This window comes from Bubalus bubalis, chromosome X, assembly GCF_019923935.1.
Source record: "Bubalus bubalis isolate 160015118507 breed Murrah chromosome X, NDDB_SH_1, whole genome shotgun sequence".
NCBI lineage: Eukaryota > Metazoa > Chordata > Mammalia > Artiodactyla > Bovidae > Bubalus > Bubalus bubalis.
This window is the reverse complement of record NC_059181.1, coordinates 65,401,277-65,424,678: the sequence shown is the minus strand read 5'-3', so window position 1 is coordinate 65,424,678 and position 23,402 is coordinate 65,401,277. Positions and strand designations below refer to the sequence as shown.

Here is a 23,402-nt window from a genome sequence, read left to right as displayed (position 1 = left end):
GTGGGGTGGGTGGGGTCTAGATACTTCCTAAAACACCTGAAACTTGAGACACTCCTTAAAAGGTCATAATCCTGTATATTTCCAAGTGAAGAAAAGGATACATAAAGGGAGACAAATGAGGAGAGTGAGGCTGTGAAATGTGTCAGACGTCAAATGAATTCTTTTGTAAGTGGAGGACAAAATGGGATGTATTGAACTAAAGGGAAAAAATAAGGTTCTTGGTTTCAGGTGCAATGCAGAAGATCTCAGACAATGATTTCAATTTTAATCTTCTCATTACAAAGGGCCATCCTGCCCACACCTGAAATTTTTAACATACTTATTATGGCTTTGCCATAACACAGCATGTTAACAATCTATACATTCAAAAGGATGCTTGCAAACTTCATTCACATTAAAATTTATGCAGAATTGTTGGCAACATATTAAGAATAACAGTACATTCTGTAAACCATGACATATCACATTTTTTTACTTTATGCAAAGAAACAATATTTACAGGTCTTTAGGAGTTTAAATATTTTATCCACTAATGTAAGTGATAATTAAGCAAAGTGCAGAACAAAATCAGTGCTATTAATTGCATGTCCTTTAAAAGCAGGTAAGAGTAAAACCGTTTCTAAAAGCTACCAGAAGCTTATTTATGTATGTTCAGTAAGGGATTACAGAGCATTAAATAGCCTAGAAAAATGATGCATATTTAGAAACAGTAAGTATGAAAATTATAAGGCAGCATGCTCAGAACATGTTTTTGTTTTTTAAACACCTGCACTGATGTTATATTTAGTGGCAACTATATATATATATATGTATATATATACACATATACACACACACACATATATATGTGTGTGTATTTATTTAAAAATTGACAGTGCAAAATACAAGCCTCATTTAACAACAACAAAAAGGATGTGCAAAATTTCTTCTTAAACCAACACAAATGAAAAGTGTGAGGAGAATATTCTACCATTATAAAGAATAAATTGAAAACAGCAAAGGAGACCATCTTCATTCCAAAATCATCTACAAGGCACTAAGGGTAGGAAATGACAGGTAAAACAGAAGTGACTGAATAAAATTCCTCAGTCAGGTCGGAATATGGGATATTTTGGTAAGAATTCTATTAGTATTACCTGTAAAATAAAAATAAACAAGAATATATTGACAAAATTTTCATTTACTGTAACTTATACATAACCCAAAAAGTCTATAATCATTTCTTACAGGACTATGTTTTAGTCTTATACTATAAAGCAAGTGAAATATATAAAACAGTTACAAAAGGAACTTACCACAAGTTATCGTTAGATTGGCAATTAAACTGAAAAACATAATTACTTGCTATAGCTCATAGTTTTTATTATCTGATTTACAGTAACCATTTAGTTAACAGAAAAGCAAACCCTATTATATTTTAATGTCTTTCCCATTTTCCCTTGGTTCCCTTTTTTTGTAGCAAAGTGGAAGGGATTAAATGGGAAGGATACAAATTTTATTAGAATCTCTAACAAAAATTTATTAGGATTAGAAAAAAATACCTTCACTTATATTACATTTATATATTTTTCAATTAAAACAGCTGATATTGGTTGAGTATTACTATCTTTTAGAAGCTTTTTTGTAAAAAATAGTGTTCAAATGGATTGATTAAAACATTTTAATTTAAAAAAGGTTTGGGAATAAAAACAATATATTTATAAAGTTACATAAAGTTACAATAATTTATACAAGGTTTTACCTACAGAGAATTTTAGATTTGTGGTCATTTGCTCATTATCCTCAAAACTATTCAAAGTGGAGAAAGATACATAATAATCCTTACTTATGAAATAGAAATGGAATGTTTATTATTAAATATATATTACATGGCAGCAACTTAAAGTTTGGATAAATTTCATATTCTTTTGAATGTTAATGATACTCAATTTGTCACATTGGCTATATATGACTTTATGCGTTGTAACTAAGATCGCAGATCTTTCAGTTTAAAAAAATTAGAATCTATAGATTCTTCACTGAAAGCTATTAATAAATATCAGCTAAGGGGAAAAAAAAGCCAGGAATATGAATCCAGAAGTCAATTCCTATTTTATGTAAGTTTTGACAAGATTACATTTAGGAATATTTGTTCATCTGTGCCTATCAACATGTGTTATGGTTTGCACCCGCGTTAGAAGAAGATTAAGGTTTTACCATGTTTTCATCTGAGCATAGTAGCTAAAGTTTTTCTAAGATATAAATAATTGTCAGCTTTCAAGATATTTTATGTTGGCTACAAACCTAAAAATGTGGAAGGAAACCTCTATGTTCCAAATGACAAAAGTTCAAGCTGAGAAGAAAAAAGGTAGAAAGAAGATGTGACAAATGATAAATATAGTAAAATGTAACATTCAGGATGGAATCCAAAAATATGCAATTAAAGATAACTGCATACTTACATACTCCATCATATTGCTAGTTTCACATTTCCTTTTAGTCAACTTCCAGTGCAAAGCAAGCTAAGAAGGTAAAGTTTGTTAAGAATTTTAACAACAATTTATATTAATTATTACCTACACATTAGAATAAACCACTGAACAACAATCCAGGAATAAGATACTTTTAAAAACACTTTGTAAAGAATAAATATTAAAAAGTGAGTATTCTCTAATCCATGCTTTTGTGGCTGAAAACTTTCCATTTTTTCAGTTTATTAATGCAAATATGAATGGAATACTTATTTGCTTAAACTTTCTTACCTTGTGATACAATCTGTTATTTTCCCATTCTAACAACTTCTGAATTGATCTTCTGGTCTATGAGAAAGAATAAGACTTTGTTACAAGATAAAGAGCTTTGTAAACTATGTGTATATTCTTCTGCATACTTGTAAGATCCCATTATTTTCTCCTCTTGCCTTTTCTTTTCAAAACAAAACATGTACAAATTACTCTGTGTTGTGAGTCCATTAAACGGACTATATAAAAACATTACTAGTACTGCTAGTAGTCCATTTATGAACCTAAATCTAGACTTTCGTATATCTTTTCACAAGGTTAGTTTTTTAATATACATATAATATGCCAAGCTAATCTGATTACTCATCAAATGTTTTCCTATCAGAGTTCTTAGCATAATACCTGACAAATAGTAGTCAAGGTCTACAAGTTGAGTAAAACAAACCAACACATATCAAAATTTACACTGAAAAGAAGTACAAAATCAGGCAGTTGAAAAATTTATATTTAGAGGAAAAAGTAAAAACAAGAGAAGCAGCACTGTAGTAAACAGGAGGACAGAGGCTGAGTTTCTCATTTGGAGTGCATGTATTTTGAAAGGAATAAGAAAAGTTTGCAAAATGTTCCAAAACATTAAAATTAAAGACTGTTAGGCATTTTTTATTTTTAACCAAACTTGGGTCTCCTGCATTGCAGGTGGATTCTTTACCATCTGAGCCATCAGGGAATCACAATAAATGGAGAGAGACTAAATATTTTCCTCCTAAGATTAGGAACAAGACAAGATGTCTCCTCCCGCTAGTTTTATTCAACAGCATATAGATGTTATAGTCAGGGCAATTAGACAAAAATAATAAAGGCATCCAAATTGTAAAAGGAAACATGAAACCATCTTCATTTGCAGAGGACATGATCTTGTATAGAGAAAACCCTAAGGAATCTAAAACATTACTTGAACTAATAAATAAGAATTCTGGCCCCCATGATCTTTACTTCCTGGAGTTACACCTGTGAATGTTATACTACACTGCAAAAGGGACATTGCAATTGTAATTAAAGTTATTAATCATTTGCCTTTAACATAGGGAGATTATTCTAGATTATTTTGGCAGACCCAATGTAATTCCATGAGCCCATAAAAGCAGAGAATTTTTTCCAGCTGATGGAAGAATACCCAGAGGGGTCTGAAACACAAGAAGTACTCGAACCATCATTGCTGGCTTTAAGATGGAAAGGTCACATAGAAAGTCTAAGGAGGAGATGATTTCTGAAATCTGAAAGAGCCTGGGAGTAAATTCTTTCCCAGAATCTCCAGAAAGGCATGCAGCTTTGCCAGCACCCTGATTTTGGCCTTATAAGATTCTAATTAAAAAAAAAAAATGTGAAAGTGAAGTCGCTCAGTTGTGTCCGACTCTTTGTGAATAAGAGAACCCAATTAAGCCACACTGTACCTAGACTTCTGACTGTGAATTAATAAAATAGTGTTAAGTCATTAAGTTTGTGGAAATTTGTTATGCTAGACAGAAAAGTAATACAAGGTTCTTACATATAAAAATCAATTTTATTTCTATATACTATCAATGAACAATCTGAAAAAGAAAGTAAAAGATTAATTCCACTCACAATAGATTTTTCTTTTTATATGTTAATCCCATCCTCCTAATTTATCCCTATTCACAACAGATTTAAGTATAAAATATTTAGGAATAAATTTAACAAAAGAAGTATAAGATGTGTAAGGTGAAAACTAAAATACATTGCTAAAGGGAATTCCCTGGTGGTCCAGGGAGCCTGGGTTGGATCCCTGGTTGGGAAACTAAGATCCTGTAAGCTGCACAGTGTGGCCAAATAAAAACTCCAAAGAACAAAAAACACTGCTAAAATAAATTTCAAAAGAGGTAAATAAATGGACAATATCCCATATATATATATATATTCATGAGTCAGTCCTCACATTGACATTCTGGGTGGGCTCTTACTAACTTGATGTTATATTTGACACATAAAAACTTTTAATTTGATTAAGTCAAATTTATCTTTTAAAGTAGTGTATGCACAAAACTAACTCAAAATGGATCAAAGACCAAGTCATAAGAAACATCCAAACAACTGGAAGAAAACACAGGAGTACATCTTTTAAATCTTGAGTTAGGCAAAGCCCTCTTAAGATATGATATAAAAGGTACAAGCAAGACTATTTTAAAAGATAAATTTGACTTAATCAAATTAAAAGTTTTTATGTGTCAAATATAATATCAAGTTAGTAAGAGCCCACCCAGAATGTCAATGTGAGGACCTTAGGGAAATCTCTTTCCTGGAGAGACAACTATTAAGCTTATCAGTATTATCAAGTACAATCATTCAAATGTTCTAGAGGTTGATCAAAGGGTTTACAACAGATTGAGAAGTAGTTATTCAACAAAATCTATGGGAAATAAGCAATAATAGTGGGAAGCCTTGGCATTGGAGCTAGACACTATACTCATATCTGCCTTGTGGAAGAACTGCTTCAGTGTAAGGCAGTTTCCGCATCTCCCAGATACCTGGAGTAGAACAGTTCTTCTGGTTAGTTTGGGCAGACAGTGAAAGTAGGTAGATACCATTTTCCATAGTTCTGTGCAATAAAAGGCCTAAATCAAGTGGGTGATGTCAGGAGAGCAGCACCTATTTCCCTACCCACAGCTTCTGAAAAATAGGCAGGATAGTTGGCAAAGAATGCAGTCCCTCTTTCTGGTACACATCTATGTTGTAGGTGAGCTGTTACAGTTGCTCTGACAACTGAGTGGCAGTTGCTATCTTCCCAGCATCCTATGGCAGACATATTCTGGGTAGATATGAAAAATGGGGAATATTAGCAGACCCCACTCTCCCTGGCTTTAGGTTAAGAAAAAATCCACAACTAATATCATACTAAATGGTTAAAGATTGAAAGCTTTTCCTCTAAGACAGAAAGAAGACAATGATTGCCACTTTTATTCAACATATTACTGGAAATTCTAGACAGAGAAATTAAGCAAGAAAAGAAATAAAAGGCATCCAAATCAAAGAGAAAGAAATAAAATTATCTCTCTTTGAAGGTGACATTATATTATGTGTAGAAAACCTTAAAGAATCCACAAAAAACCCTGTTAGAGCTAGCTAACAAATTCAGGAACATTTCAGAATATGAAATCAACATGCAAAATTCAGATGCATTTCTATATAACAGCAGTAAACAATTCAAAAAAGGAATTAAGAAAACATAACATTTCTAATAATATCAAAAGAAGAAAATAACTTAATAAATTTAAGCAAGGAGGCAAAAGACTTGTACACATAAAATTATAAAATGATACTAAAAGAAACTAAAGACTTAAATAAATGTAAAGAATCCCATGTTCATAAATTGGAAGATTTAATATTGTTAAGAAGACAATATTATCCAAAATGACCACAGATCCAATGCAATCCTTATTAGAATCCCAGTGACTTTTTATATAGAAATAGAAAATTTCATCTTAAAATTCACATGGAACCCCAGAAGACTCTTATTAGCCAAAAAATCTTGAAAATGAGAAACAAATATAAAGGACTCACATTTTCTGATTTTAAAACTTATTACAAAGCAATAATAACCAAAAGAATATAGTACTGGCATAAAGATAGATGTATAGACCAATGGAATAGAACAGAGAGCCTAGAAATAAACCCCTCAAATAAACAGTCAACAGATTTCTGACAAGAGTGACAACCATTCAATGGGGAAAAAGGACTTTTAAATACTGCAAAAACTAGATATCCATATGTGAATGAATTAAGTTGAATTTTAAATTTATGCCATATGCAAAAATTAACTCAAAATGGATCAAAGAATTAAACATAGGAATGACAATCACAAAAGTCTTAGAAGAAAATACAGGAGACAATCTTCACGACACTGAATTTTGCAATTATTTCTTAGATATGACAGTGAAGCACAGGCCAAAATTTGCAGAAAATATCTGCAAATTACATATCTGATAGGGAATTAATAACAAGAATATATATGCCACAACTCAACAACAAATAACTAAACAAGCTAGTTACAAAATGGGCAAAGTACCTAATATACAAATGGTCAATAAGCAAATGTAAAATGCTCAACACTACTAGTCATTAAGGAAATACAAATCAAAACCACAATGAGATATCACTTCACACTCATTATGGTGGCTTTTATCAATAAAATGGAAAATAGTGAATGTTGGTGAAGATCTGGAGAAACTGGAAACCTTGTGCACAGTTTACCAGAGTAGAAATGCAGAAGAGAAAACTCTGTGGGAACTAGGACTAGGATAGCAATTTTTGTTGTTGCTGTTTGTTTGATATCAATGCCTGAACTTTAATTGATGAATTGTTGGAAGCTCAGTGGGGACAAGTTTGAGAGTTCGAAATTCCAAAGGGGTCCAGTCTTGGTGGAGACTCCCACACTTTTATGACTTTATTACCAGGAGACCTATCAGGTTCTCACAGTGATTGCAGAAAAATCCCCTCATCCTTCCAGCAGGAGAAAGGGAAGAACAGTCAGTCACATTTATATATGCCCATAACATTCTGTTCTTCTTAGCAAAGCCTGCCCTTCAGAGAAACTACTGTACCAGAGCCTAATCTACTGGGATATTACTAGAGCCTAACCAATCTTGGAGAAGGCAATACACAACACTAGCATCCTCTAGCTTTCCTGTCCCACCTAAAGGAGAAAACAAAACAACAAAAAATCTGAGAAGCACTTCTGTCGGGTACAGCCCAGGAGCACAGTCTCAATAAAAAATTAAGCCTAGACATAATACAATAGAACATGTCCAGTCCCCCAACACCTTGTTTAGTCGTTAAGTTGTGTCCTACTCTTTGAAACCCCATGGACTGTAGCCTGCCAGGCTCCACTGTCCATGGGATTTCCCAGGCAGAAATACTGAAGTGGGTTGCCATTTCCTTGTACTTGGGATCTTCCCAACCCAGGGATTGAACCTGCATCTCCCTCATTGGCAGACGGATTCTTTACCACTGAGCCACCAGGGAAGCCTCCTTCCCCAGCACCTTACCACTACATCAATAAGGCTTCTGTATTATAATACAAGGAATACAATTAAAAGAACTGTGCATCTCAGATGATATCTAAGAAGTCTGTAGGGAAATCCAAGGAAAATAGGCCAGACAAAAACAAGGACACTAAGAAACATTTAGCCTTCGATTTCTAATAGCTATGTGCATGCGTGCTCATTTGTGTCAAACTGTTCGCAACCTCACAGACTGTAGCTCTCCAGGCTCCAGTGTTCATAGAATTTTCCAGATGAGAATACTGCAGTGTACTGCCATTTCCTACTCTAGGGGATCTTTCCGACCCAGGGATCAAACTCGTGTCTTCTGCATTGGCAGGCAGATTTTTTATCATTGCACCACCTGGGAAGCCCTATAACAGCTACAGTAAACAGTAAACACAGTCAAACAAAAAAATAAAATCTCACTTTAAAGGCCTATTTATCTCAGTTCCTTTTACCTAGGACATCATGTATAGCGGAAACCAGAAGGGAAAGAGACACGTGTACCCCAATGTTCATCGCAGCACTGTTTATAATAGCCAGGACATGGAAGCAACCTAGATGTCCATCAGCAGATGAATGGATAAGAAAGCTGTGGTACATATACACAATGGAGTATTACTCAGCCATTAAAAAGAATACATTTGAATCAGTTCTAATGAGGTGGATGAAACTGGAGCCTATTATACAGAGTGAAGTAAGCCAGAAAGAAAAACACCAATACAGTATACTAATGCATATATATGGAATTTAGAAAGATGGTAACAATAACCCTGTGTACGAGACAGCAAAAGAGACACTGATGTATAGAACAGTCTTATGGACTCTGTGGGAGAGGGTGGGAAGATTTGGGAGAATGGCATTGAAACATGTAAAATATCATGTATGAAACGAGTTGCCAGTCCAGGTTTGATGCACCATACTGGATGCTTGGGGCTGGTGCACTGGGACGACCCAGAGGGATGGTATGGGGAGGGAGGAGGGAGGAGGGTTCAGGATGGGGAACACATGTATACCTGTGGTGGATTCATTTTGATATTTGGCAAAACTAATACAATTATGTAAAGTTTAAAAAAAACAAAAACAAAAACAAAAATTAGAAGTCATACTAAAAGACAAAAAGTTTGAAAAGACAGAGCAAGCATTAGAATCAGTCTCAGAAATGGCAGAGATGTTGAAATGATCAGACTGGGAATATAAATCAACTATGAAAAATATACTACATGCTCTAATAAAAAAAAGTAGATAACATGAAAGAATAGATGGATAATGTTAGAAGAGAAATGGAAACTATAAGAAAAAATCAAAAGGAAATGGCAGAGAGCCAAAATATCATAACAGAAATGAAGAATGCCTTTGATGGGCTCATCAATGATTGGAAATGGCTGAAGAAACCACCAAAGAAGATTGAAGGCATATCAGTAGAAACTTACAAAACTAGAAGAAAAAGAAAAGAAAAAAGAAAAACAAAACAGAATATCCAAGAACTATGGGACAATTACAAAAGGAGCAATAGACCCATAATAGAAACTCTACTTCTGTGCCACAAGGGAAGCCCTACATAATAGAAATATCAGAAGGTAAAGAGAAAAAAGAGATGAAATAGTTAAAGCAATAATGACAATACAATTTCCCCAAATTAATGAAAGGCATCAAACTCATAGATAGAAAAAGCTCAGAATACAAAGCCGGATGGTGGTGGTAGTTTAGTCGCTAAGTTGTGTCGTGACTGTTGTGACCCCATGGACTGTAGCCTGCCGGGTTCCTTTGTCCATGGGATTCTCCAGGCAAGAATACTGGAGTGGGTTGCCATTTCCTTCTCCAACAAAGCTAGATAAATACTCCAAAATCTACACCTAATTATCTCATATTCAAACTACAGAAAGTCAAGGAAAAATGTTCAAACATGCCAGGGGAGAAAATACCTTACATATAAAGAAGCAAGGATAAGAGTCATATTAGCCACCTCCTTATTAACTATTCAAGCAAAGAAAAAAGTGGAATGAAATGTTTAATGTTTTAAAATAAAATACTACCAATCTAGAATTCCATCTGTGCCCAGCAAAACTGTCCTTCAAAGATCAAAGAGAAATAAAGACTAAGACAAAAAATTAAGGGCCTCTGTTGCTACTAGACCCTCCTTGCAAGAAATGTTAAAAAAAGTTTTATTTAGAAAGAAGTAAAGCCTGGCGTGCTGTGATTCATGGGGTCGCAAAGAGTCAGACACGACTGAGCGACTGAACTGAACTGAAAACACTACATGTAAGAAATCTGGGTCTACATAAAGAAAGAGTGTAGAGAAGAAACAAATGGATGTAAAATAAAATCTTTTATTTCTTCTATTCTCAACTGATCTAATAGCAGTTTGTTAATAACAATAATGTATTCCATGAATATAGCTTATGGATAAGTAAAGTGAATGACAGCAATGTTATAAGGGATCGGAGGGAGGAGCTGGGAATATTCTGTAATAAGGTAATTGTTCTACATGGGAAGTGGTACTGTGTTATTTGAAAGGGGACCTGGATTGGTTTTATATGTATATATATATTGCAAACTCTCTTTAGTGAGCAACCACTAAAAAGATTAAAAAGTAGGATTAGTGATATAGTAAGGGAAGATAAATAATACTGTCATACAAAAATAATTAAACAGAAGGCAAAAAGACTGCAAGACAAAAATGTGAACAAAGGACAAGAGTAATGAATAGAAAACAGTAACAAACAAGGTAAATATTAGTCAAATTATAACAATAATCACTTTAAATATCAAAGGTTTAAATATATCAATTAAAAAACAGAGACTGTCAGAAGGGATCAAGAAATAAAACAACTAAGTGCTGTTTACAAGACAACCACTTTAAATATGAAGACATACAGAGATTATAAGTAAAAAGATGGAGAAAGATACATCATAGTAATACTAATCAAAGGAAAGCTAGAGTCACTTTAGCAATTTTAAACAAAGCAGACTTCAGAGCAAAGAAAATATTCAGAAATAAAGAGATACTACATAATGAAAAAGGGTCAACTTTCTAAGACATAACAATTCTTAACTGAATTTAACTCAGATGACCATTATATCTACTACTGTGGGCAAGAATCCCTTAGAAGAAATGGAGTAGCCATCATGGTCAACAAAAGAGCCTGAAATGAATTACTTGGATGCAATCTCAAAAATGACAGAATGATCTCTGTTTGTTTCCAAGGCAAACCATTAAATATCACAGTAATCCAAGTCTATGCCCCGGCCAGTAATGCTGAAGAAGCTGACGTTGAATGGTTCTAAGAAGACCTACAAGACCTTCTAGAACTAACACCCAAAAAAGATGTCTTTTTCATTATAGGGGACTGGAATGCAAAAGCAGGAAGTCAAGAAATACCTGGAGTAACAGGCAAATCTGGCCTTGGGAGTACAGAATGAAGCAGGGCAAAGGCTAATACAGTTTTGCCAAGAGAATGCACTGGTCATAGCAAACACCCTCTTCCAACAACACAAGAGAAGACTCTACACATGGACATCACCAGATGGTCAATACCGAAATCAGACTGATTATATTCTTTGCAGCCAAAGATGGAGAAGCTCTACACATTCAGCAAAAACAAGACCGGGAGCTGACTGTGGCTCAGATCATGCACTCCTTATCGCCAAATTCAGACTTAAACTGAAGAAAGTAGGGAAAACCACTAGACCATTCAGGTATGACCTAAATCAAATCCCTTACAATTATACAGTGGAAGGGAGAAATAAATTCAAGGGATTAGATCTGATAGACAGAGTGCCTAATGAATTATGGATGGAGGTTCATGACGTTGTACAGGAGACAGGGATCAAGACCATCCCCAAGAAAAGAAATAGAAAAAAGCAAAAAGGCTGTCTGAGGAGGCCTTACAAATAGCTCGGAGAAGGCGATGGCACCCCACTCCAGTACTCTTGCCTGGAAAATCCCATGGACGGAGGAGCCTGCTAGGCTGCGGTCCATGGGGTCGCTGAGAGTCAGACACGACTGAGCGACTTCACTTTCACTTTTCACTTTCATGCATTGGAGAAGGAAATGACAACCCACTCCAGTGTTCTTGCCTGGAGAATCCCAGGGATGGGGGAGCCTGGTGGGCTGCTATCTATGGGGTCGGACAGAGTCGGACACGACTGAAGTGACTTAGCATAGCATAGCATACAAACAGCTGTAAAAAGAAGAGAAGCAAAAAGCAAAGGAGAAAAGGAAAGATATACCCCTTTGAATGCATAGTTCCAAAGAATAGCAAGGAGAGATAAGAAAGCCTTTCTCTGCGATCAATGCAAAGAAATAGAGGAAAACAACAGAATGGGAAAGATTAGAGATCTCTTCAAGAAAATTAGACATACCAAGGGAACATTTCATGCAAAGATGGGCTCAATAAAGGACAGAAATGGTATGGACCTAACAGAAGCAGAAGATAATAAGAAGAGGTGGCAAGAATACACAGAAGAACTCTATAAAAATTATCTTCATGACCCAGATAATCATGATGGTGTGATCACTCACCTGGAGCCAGACATCCTGGAATGTGAAGTCAAGTGGGCCTTAGGAAGCATCATTACAAACAAAGCTAGTGGAGGTAATGGAATTCCAGTTGAGCTATTTCAAATCCTAAAAGATGATTCTGTCAAAGTGCTGCACTCAATATGCCAGCAAATTGGGAAAACTCAGCAGTGTTCCACAGGACTGGAAAAGGTCAGTTTTCATTCCAATCCCAAAGAAAGGCAATGCCAAAGAATGCTCAAACTACCACACAATTGCACTCATCTCACATGCTAGTAAAGTAATGCTCAAAATTCTCCAAGCCAGGCTTCAACGTAAATGAAGCGTGAAATTCCAGATGTTCAAGCTGGATTTAGAAAAGGCAATAGGAACCAGAGATCAAATTGGCAACATCCGCTGGATTACTGAAAAAGCAAGAGAGTTCCAGAAAAACATCCATTTCTGCTTTATTGACTATGCCAAAGCCTTTGACTATGTGGATCACAATAAACTGTGGAAAATTCTGGAAAATATGGGTATATCAGACCACCTGACCTGCCTCTTGAGAAATCTATATGCAGGTCAGGAAGCAATAGTTAGAACTGGACTTGGAACACAGACTGATTTGAAATAGGAAAAGGAGTACATCAAGCCTGTATATTGTCACCCTGCTTATTTAACTTATATGCAGAGTACATCATGAGAAACGCTGGGCTGGAGGAAGCACAAGCTGGAATCAAGATGCCGGGAGAAATATCAATAACCTCAGATATACAGATGACACCACCCTTATGGCAGAAAGTGAAGAAGAACTAAAGAGCCCCTCTTGATGAAAATGAAAGAGGAGAGTGAAAAAGTTGGCTTAAAGCTCAACATTCAGAAAACTAAGATCATGGCATCCAGTCCCATCACTTCATGGCAAATAGATGGATAAACAGTGGAAACAGTGGCAGACTTTATTTTTTTGGGCTCCAAAATCACTTCAGATGGTGATTGCAGCCATGAAATTAAAAGACACTTACTCCTTGGAAGAAAAGTTATGATCAACCTAGACAGCATATTAAAAAGTAGAGACGTTACTTTGCCAACAAAGTTCCATCTAATCAAGGCTATTGTTTTTCCAGTAGTCCTTGTATGGATGTGAGAGTTGGACTATAGAGAAATCTGAGCACCAAAGAATTGATGCTTTTGAACTGTGGTGTTGGAAAAGACTCTTGAGAGTCCCCTGGACTGCAAGGACATCCAACCAGCCTATTCAAAAGGAAATCAGTCCTGAATATTCACCGAAGGACTGGTGTTGAAGCTGAAACTCCAATACTTTGGCCACCTGATGCGAAGAACTGACTCATTTGAAAAGACCCTGATGCTGGGAAAGATTGAAGGAGGGAGGAGAAGGGGATGACAGAGGATGAAATGGTTAGATGGCATCACTGACTCAATGGGCATGAGTTTGAGTAAACTCCGGGGGTTGGTGATGGACAGGGAGGCCTGGTTGCTGCAGTCTATGGGGTCGCAAAGAGTCTGACATGACTGAGGACTGAAGTGATGCCTAACAAAAGAGCATCAAACTACATGAGGTAAAAACTGATGGACCTGCAAGGAGAAACAGAGGAGTCCCCTATTATAGTTGGCAACTTCAATAGCCCTCTATCAGAAACAGATCAAGTAGGCATAAAGTTGGTAAGGACACAGGTGAACTCAAGAGCACTACTGATCTACTGGATATATTTGACATCTACAGACTACTTCATCTAACAACAGCAAATAATAGATTATTCTCAAGCTGAGGTGGAACATATACCAAGACAGACCACATTGTGGGTCATAAAACACATCTTTAGAGATTTCAAAGAACAGAAATCATACAATATATGCTCTCAGACCACAAGAGAAAAATAGTGGAAAATCCACAAACACTTGGAGATTAAACAGCACACTTCCAAGTAACACATGGCTAAGAAGAAATCTCAAGAGAAATTTTAAAATATTTTGAACTAATTGTAAATGAAAACAAAACTTATCAAAATTTGTAGGATGCATTAAAAGCAGTAGCACTGAATGTATATATTAGTAAAGAAGAAATACCTTGAATCAACCATATATGCTTACACCTTAGGGGAAAAAATAGCAAACCAAAGTAAGAAGAAAATAAATAAAAATTATAATAAAAATCAATGATACTAATAATAGGACTTCAATAGAGAAAAGTCAACAAATAAATAACTGGCTCTTTGAAAGATCAGTAAAATTAATGTGTCTAGGCAGGTTAACTACAAAAAAAAGAAAGGAGACAAAAATGTTACAAAGTTTCAGAAACAAAATATGGGTTATCACTACTGAAGCCATGGAGATCAAAAGGAAAATATAGGAACATTATTAACAAATCTATGCCCATGAATCTGATAAGCTAGATGAAAAGGGTGGATTATGTGAAAAACACTGTCTACTAAAGCCCATGTAAGGAGAAATAGACAATCTTGATAGGCTTATGTCTATTCAAGAAACTGAGTCAATAATTAATAACCTCCCCAAATAGAAAACATCATGCCCAGATGGGTTCAAACATTTAAGGAAGAAATACCAGTGCTCTACTGTTGCAGCCTGGCAGAGCACAGACCAGACTTGAGGGTGTGGCAAACTGTGCCCTTGTGATCATCCAAGTATGTCGAACAGACATTCTTGGAGTGGGACCTGCTCTCTGCTCCACTTCACTGCCTACCCCTGCATCCATCTCCATGGAAACAAAACAAGATATTCCTGATCAACAGCAGAGCCTGTGCTAATCAAACTCCCCAGTATAGCTATTCCCTAATGAGCTCATGTGACTTCTGCCAATAAAAGTGCGGGCTGAAAGGAGCCATTTTGTCCTCCTGCCATGGAGAGCAGGAGGGCCCCCTGATTCCTCATTTGCCAAATTATATGTGTCTGTCTTTTCATTACGTGCTCATCCCTGTTTCAGGTCTTTCTCACCTGTTGTGCTGGATGTGGCACTCTACAATCTCTTCCATAAAACAGAAACAGAGAGAATATTTCCTAATTCATTCTATGAGGCCAGTATTACAGAACCAGACAAAGGTATTATATGAAAAGAAAACTGCAGACCCAATATTTCTCATGAACATAGATGCAAAAACCTGTACAGAACATTAGCAAAGAAATACAACAATATACACTACAATAAGTGGGTTTATCTGGTTTATGCAAATCTGGTTCATCATTCAAAAATCAATTAATATGTAAGCCATCCCATTAACAGATTAAAAAAGAAAAATCACATAATCACATCAACAGAGGCAGAAAAAATATTTGACAAAATACAACACTCATTTACGATAAAAATTCTTGGCAAACTAGGAAGACAGGAGCTTCTTCAAGTTGATAAAGAACATCTTACCAAAAAACCTACAGTTAATATCATACTTGATGATGAGAAACTCAAAGCTTTCCTATTAAGATCAGGAACAAGGCAAGGATATTCCCTCTCACCACTGCTTTTCAATATCATTCTAGAAGCCCTAGGTAATACAATAAGATAAGAAAAAATGGTATACATAATAAGAAAAAAGAAATAAAAATTATCTTACTTCATAGATGACATGATTGTCTATGTAGAAAACCTGAAAAATCAACAAAACTCCTTGAATTAATATGCAATTATAGAAAGGATGCAGGATACAAGATTAACATACCAATGTATATTGGTATACATGATGGTACACATCTTTATACATCATCAAAACCCATGGAATGTACAACATGAAGAGTGAACTCTTATGTAAACTATGGACTTTAGTTAGTAATAATGATGTGTCAATACTGGCTCATCAGTTTTAACAATTGTACTTCAATAGAGCAAGATGTTAATAACAGGGAAAATTGGGGGTTGAGTGAGGGAAGTATATGGGAACTTTGCTTTTTCTCAATTTTTTTCTGTAAACCTCAAATTGTTCAAAAATGGTCTATTAATTAAGATATTATCTATAAAAAGTACTAATGAAATGATATTCTTGGATAAAAACTGAGAGAATCCACTGCCTACAGACCTACCATATAAGAAATACTGTGGGGAGTTCCTCAGGCTGAAACCACAGCACATCAGGTATTAGTATGAGTCCACATACAGAAAAAGGAAAACTGAGAAGCTCAATGAATTCCAAGTAGGATAAACTCAGAGACCAATACTGATAGAAACTTTATTCAAACCTTTGAAAGCCAAAAACAAAAAGAAAAATCTTGAAAGCAGCAATAGAGAAGCAACTTATGTATAAAGAGCTTTTCAGTCAGATTAACAGCCAATTTCACATCAGCAACCAAGAGGTTCAGAAGAAGTAGAATGACATTTTTAAAGTGCTAAAGGAAAAAAAAAATGTCATTCAAGAATTCTATACTTAACAAAACTATCCTTTCAAAAAAAGGAGAAATTATGATACTCCCAGATAAGCACCGAGGGAGTTCACTGCTATTAGAATTGCCTATAAGAAATGATCGGAGAAGGCAATGGCACCCCACTCCAGTACTCTTGCCTGGAAAATCCTATGGATGGAGGAGCCTGGTAGGCTGCAGTCCATGGGGTCGCTAAGAGTCAGGCATGACTGAGCGACTTCACTTTCACTTTTCACTTTCATGCATTGGAGAAGGAAATGGCAACCCACTCCAGTGTTCTTGCCTGGAGAATCCCAGGGACGGGGCAGCCTGGTAGGCTGCCGTCTCTGGGGTCACACAGGGTCAGACACGACTGAAGCGACTTAGCAGCAGCAGCAGCAGCATAAAAAATGATAAAAACTGTCCTTCAGACTGAAATGAAAGAACACTGGACAATAACTCAAGCTATATGATGAAATAAAGAACATTAGTAAAACTGAATAAATAAATATAAAAGCCAATATTGTTTTTATTTTGAAATTTATATTTTCATCCTATATGATTTAAAAGACAAATGTATAAAATGATAATTATAAATATATATTAAAAGATACATAATATATAAGATGCAATTTGTGATAATAACACATATGGGGAGGTATATGCATGGACAGAAGCAGAATCTGTATATTACTGAAGTTAAAGTGGTATTAATTCAAACTAGTGTGTTACAAGTTTGAGATATTAGTTATAAACCCCAGGGTAACAAATAAGAAAATAGCTAAAAATATATACAAAAAAGGAAATGAGAAGGCACATGGTACACTATAAAAATTATTTAAATATAAAATAAGGAAGTAATGGAGTGAGTATAAAAAAAAAGATATGACACATGGAAAACAAAAGACAAAATGACAGAAGTTCTCCCTTATCTATTACAGATTGAATTATGTTCCCCCCAAATTCATATATTCAAGTGTCATAATCACCAGTACCTGGGAATGTGACTGTATTTGGAGATGTGGGTTTTAAAGTGGTAATTAATCTAAAATGAGATAATTAGTGTTTGTGTGTTTAGTCACTCAGTTGTGTCCGATTTTGCAATCCCATGGACTATAGCCCACCAAGCTCCTCTGTCCATGGGTATTCTCTAGGCAAGAATACTGGAGTGGGTTGCCATGCCCTCCTCCAGGGAATCTTCCCAACTCAGGGATCGAACCCAGGTCTCCCACATTGCAGGCATTTTCTTTATGATCTGAGCCACCAGGGAAACCCCAAAATTAGGGTTTGCCCTAATCCAATATGCTGCTGCTGCAATATGACTAGTGTCCTTTTAAAAAGAGATTAGGACACAGATATGTATAGAGGGAACCAGGTGAAGGCACATGAAGACCTAGGGAAAAAAACAGCCATCTATAAGGCAAGGAGAGAAGATTCAGGAAAAAAAAAAAAAAAAAAGCATCAGCTTTCCGAAAACCTTGACTTCAGACTTACAGCCTCTGGAACTTTGAGAAAATGCATTTCTGTTGTCTAAACCACCTAGTCTGTGGTACTTTATTAAGGCAGCCCTGGCAAACTAATATGTTATCATTAATGACTCTAAATGCAAATAGATTAAACTCTCAATTAAAAGGGAGAGATCTACAGCATGGATATAAAAATATGATCCATGAGTCTACAGGAAACTCAGTTTAGATTCAAGACACAAGTAGGTTGAAAGTGAGAGGACAGAAAAAGACTTTCCACTGTAAATAGTAACCAAAAAAAAAAAAAAAAAAAGGGCTAGGGTAGATAGTACTGGACAAAATAGATTTCAACTAAAAAAAAGTTACAAGAGAAAAAGATGCTCAGTATATGTATTAATATACTCAGGCTACTATGACAAAAGACCATATTCTAGGTGGCTTAAACAACAGCTCTAAAGTATGGGAAGTCTTAGATCAGAGTATCAACATGGTTGGTTGAATTCTTATGGGAGCACTCATCCTGGCTTATGGATAACTTCCTTTTTGCTGTATCCTCACACAGTAGAGAGATAGAGAACAGCTCTCTGATCTTTTCTTATAAGGGCATTAATATACCATGAGGACCCCATGTTCATGACTTTATCTAAATCTAATTACCTTCCAAGGGCCAAAGTACCAACCACCTCTAAATACCATTAGATTAAAGGGGAGGGCTGGAATATATGACTTTTGAGGGAACACAATTCCATAACAATATATAGTGATGAAAATAAAATCTTTCATTTCTTATACATGTTTTAATGCCATTTTCCCAAAAAAATAAAATAAAATAAAATAAAGAAAAAAAAATAATAAAATCTTTCAAGAGGAAATGACAATTATAAACATATATACAACTATCAACAGATCTGCAAAATACATGAAGCAAAAACTGACAGAACTGAAGGGAGAAACAGACAATTTTACAATAATAGCTAGGACTTCAATACCCCACTTTCAATAGTGGATAAAACAATTATGCAGAAGATCAATACAGAAAGGCAGGACTTGAACAACACTGTGCAACAACTAGATCTAACAGGCATATATAGAACCTTTCACCCCACAACAATACAATTTTCTTCTTGAGTGTACATGGAGTATTCTCCAGGATAAGCTATATGTTATACCACTAAATAAGCCTCAATAAATTTAAAAAGATTAAAATCATACAAAGTATCTTTTCTAATAACAATGGAATTAAATTAGAAATCATAAGGAAAACAACATTATTGGTTCATGTTGTAAGCCTGAGATAATAGTCCCTTCCCTCTGAACATCCCTCTCAATTTAGTAAATATTATAGCAAAAACAAAGGTAAATGTTAAAAGTAATTTCAAATTTAAGGATGATAGTATGCTTAGGCCTGAAAATTGATGTAATATCACTGTGGTAAATATAAAAATGGTTAAGTGAAAACCTTCATTTCATATATCATGTAGCCATAAAATCCTATCAGAGCTAAGAGAGACTAGGAGCAGCTCAGGGCATTCTGGTTTGTATTTCTTTTCTTTTAACCAATTTGCTAGAAAAATAACCATGATGTATACTGGCAAAAAATAGTTTACAAGGCAGACTGTTTACATAGTTCTTTCTTGGAAACATTTTATAAACATTCATTTATACAGCAATGACCTTTGACACAGGGCAGATTAATCATATTATTTCCATTTTATTTTGTGGATAAACGCAGACATGACTTTCATGAAGCTAGATTCCTCATTAGAAAGGCAAGAGCCACTCTTAAATTGCTGCATTTTATTTTTTATTTCTCCATGTAGACAAAAAAAGCAGTGAGGTATCTTAAATCTCTTCATCTTCACAACCACCTTAAAGTAAGTAATATTATCTGGATTTTATAGGTGAAGAAGTTAAGGCTCCAAAAAGGACAGTGTCTTGTACAAGGTTACTAGAATATGCTTGGTGCTCATTGTCTAGTGTGTTAACAAGTTAGTATGTACAACATTGAGGGTCCTAATGATAAAGTGTCCAGAGCAAGGCAGATAATGTAAATGCTGGGTAGTTCTGTGGTGAATCAGAGACCACATGTCCTATTTAAAGGAAGCAGCCACCACTCAGCAAGGGCCAACTGCTGAAATGTAGGCATGTGGGTCCCATATTGCCAGACTTTTAGATTTTACAAGAGACACTGGCTATTTCAAATTTTATTTTAATATTCTAATTTTTAAATGCTAGCAATTGATTTAAATGTTTAAAGAACAGAGTGGGTTGGATTTAGCCCACAGGACAACAGTCTGCACATCTGTACTTAATAGACTTTAAAAATTGACAGATCAGTGATCTAAGAATATACTGATACCTTAATTTCAATATGAATACTTAATTAACCATAGAGGGGGTAGGGAGAAATCATAGCATCAGTGTTAATGTCAAATCAGTAGTGCTCATTGTGAAATCACATGACTGAATAAACTGCTTCTATTTCAGGCCTTGTGGTGGAGGTGGTAATAAACAGGCAACTATGTAAACAGGTCATCAGAAAAAAAAGATCCTGGATAATATTAAAATCAAAAACTCTGTTCTTAAAGTAACTGAAATTGGCTATATCTGTGTGATGAAAAAAATCCCATAATTTAACTTATAGAAAGCCATTTGAGAACACTGTTCATGCTTTGACAAACAATAAACTAAGCTCTATTTAAAATAAAGCTCTGACCTACTGGTAGTGACCAAAAGGATTAATAAAATGTCCAATTTTCCATTCAAAAAATGATAGGGGTGGCAGCATTTTATTTTTTGAAGCAGACATTAAGAAGGGCAGGAGAAAGATGGAGAGTAAAATATGAGTACTTGGTGGGAATTTTTCTGGTTTTTATGAAACAACTGTACCATTAATTATACCCCATCAAGGTGCTGTGAATTTGAATATGCTTATTATTTAGAAGTTTAAGTGAATCATCAATGTTGTACAGGGAAAAGAATTGGAGGTAAATGAATTAATTTTCCTCATTGACTTGAATTAAAAAGTGTAAAGATATCTTCCCAGTGGGTACAATATCATTCTGAAGATCAAAATAAAATTTTAAAGAAAATCAGATTAAGATAGTAGTCTTAAATCTATGCTACAATGAGTAATGTCATGCCAGAACGTTGTTTCAACATGTTCAAAACTAACCAAGATTTCCCCCACCAACTTTGTAGATTACTTTCACTTCTTCAGATCAAGAAAAAGCTCTCCCATACACTTGTGACTTGGAAATACTTTAAATCATAACTTCAGGTTTTATAAAAAGAATAAGTAGCCAAGTTACATTTACTTAAGTACTCCACTTACTTTGTACTTATTTAAAATAATGACTGGAACCCATATTAAGTAATAAAATGTTGATAAAGGTTGGACAAATGGCTTAATATCACTGGCCCTGAGTTTCTTTATGTCTAGAATGAGGACAGCATTGCTAGGAGAATTAAATCCTGTAAAGTACTTGGCACACAACAAGTGTTCAATAAATGTTAGCTCATTATTATTGCACAATAAAATGGTTACTCACTCTTTTGTTGAGACAAATAACAGGCCACAGGCTGCAACCCAATGTGCAACAGCAGCAGAGACAACCACAGAGCAACCATTTCACATTGACTGGGAGAGCCTTTTTCAAACATGCATTCACACGGCCAATGCTGGTCTTAAATTCTTCTGGGGCCACCTACAACAAGGGCACAATCTTTAACACTTTGAGGGCAGCTTTCTACTATTTATCTCTAAACCTAAATAAAATGTTTGTCTTATTACAAACACTTTAAGGAATTAACATATTTATTTCCTCCCTATCTTTCCCTATAAATAGGTATTACATGCTCTTGGATGACATTAGAAAGCAAAACAATATAATTTCATGTTTACACAACTTATTCTGATGTTTGAAAACAATCTTCTGAAATTACCAATAATAAAATGACAACAGTAAAATTCGTAGTAAAGGATACCGTCACACAGTTTTCTTACCAGTTATTCTCATTATTATGGCAATATTATTTATAGTCTCCAGTCACTCTGACTAAAGGTTGAATAAGACTAGAAGCATAAAATAACAATAAAACCTCAATACTACTAGTGGAAATAGAATTAAATTTAGACCTCGGTAATATTCCTGGATTACTTTTAAAAAGGCAACTCTCAAATCTTTTCTCCCTGGTAAATTTGCAACATAACAACTTAAACATTTGCCATTGTTTGTACGGAAAAGGTACATTAACAAAAGAGTGAGAAATGATCACATTCAAAAAACACTTTAGCATAAAATGGATTCATAACTGCTGTAAATTTTAGAAGTTGAGAGATCCTTAAATATACAAATTTAATATTTTTAATTACTACCTCCATTCCTGGAAGTGGATGCTTATGGTTCTCTGTAAACAACGACAAAGTCAGTTCAGAGGGACGATCATGACAAGCATAATTAGATTTATACCGAAAATTCTGCTTGAAGGTTATACAATTCAAAGGTATACTAAAAAGACTGCTTTCAGTGAAATCACATTTCTAGATCACAAAAATGATTCCCTTTCATTTAGAAAGCTGTCACACTGTAAAATCTATAAGAAAAAATTCCACCATCTGGCTATGCAGGCAAAAATTAGGAAATTGTTAAGAAAAATAAGTTGCTGTAAAATAAAAATCCCATTAGCATGTTTGGCATCAAAAATATAGAGCTCCACAACTCTTCTAAGTAAAAACTGTTCTACAGGAATCAAATTATTACATTTTTGTCTTTTAATAGACATGTCTTAGAATCAATATTATAATACATACTGATTAACGGATGTTAGAAAGATACACGACCACATAATTCAGTACTATCATGATTAAAACATTAAATAATTATATTAGCTTTATTAGAATTGTTCATGCTACCTAATAATGATGCTACTTGCTTAACCTATAAATTTTCCTTTTTTTGTAATATGTTAATTAGTTATGAAATTGTAAGGCTCAAAATTGTATTTACAAGACGAAAGTAAATTTATTTCATTCTCCAATATGATTTAAAGACAATCACCACGGAAAAAGAATTCCAAATAAATAACTAAATTTCTAGAGTAAATACGAAAATAAATTCAGGGAATTATGGCTGACAACTGGAAACAAAACACCAACAGGCTAAGCACATTAAGACAATAAATCAAGATCTAGATTCTAGTTTCTTATTAATTATAAAAAATTCTAGGTAAGTTCATTCAATTTTTGTGAGCTTTAGTCTTCCATCTATAAAATGAGAAAAATAATTTTTCTATT

General features: G+C 34.8%; 1 protein-coding gene across 6 annotated transcripts in view; it reads right to left on the bottom strand.

Annotated features, from left to right (window-relative positions):
- Positions 1-816: 816 nt before the first annotated feature.
- The window catches only part of CHIC1 (cysteine rich hydrophobic domain 1), a 42,524-nt gene continuing 19,938 nt past the window's right edge, over positions 817-23,402 (bottom strand). Inside the window, exons 3-8 of one of the 6 annotated variants that reach the window (XM_006055624.3) lie at positions 21,658-21,813; positions 15,863-15,895; positions 2,742-2,798; positions 2,442-2,501; positions 2,284-2,332; positions 817-1,136 (exon numbers count right to left, since the gene is read on the bottom strand). In XM_006055624.3, the coding sequence (XP_006055686.1) occupies positions 2,306-2,332; positions 2,442-2,501; positions 2,742-2,798; positions 15,863-15,895; positions 21,658-21,813 (333 nt within the window). In that variant the 3' untranslated portion in view covers positions 817-1,136; positions 2,284-2,305. The other 5 variants (XM_006055622.3, XM_025276160.2, XM_006055625.3 and 2 more) reach the window with 5 other exon arrangements.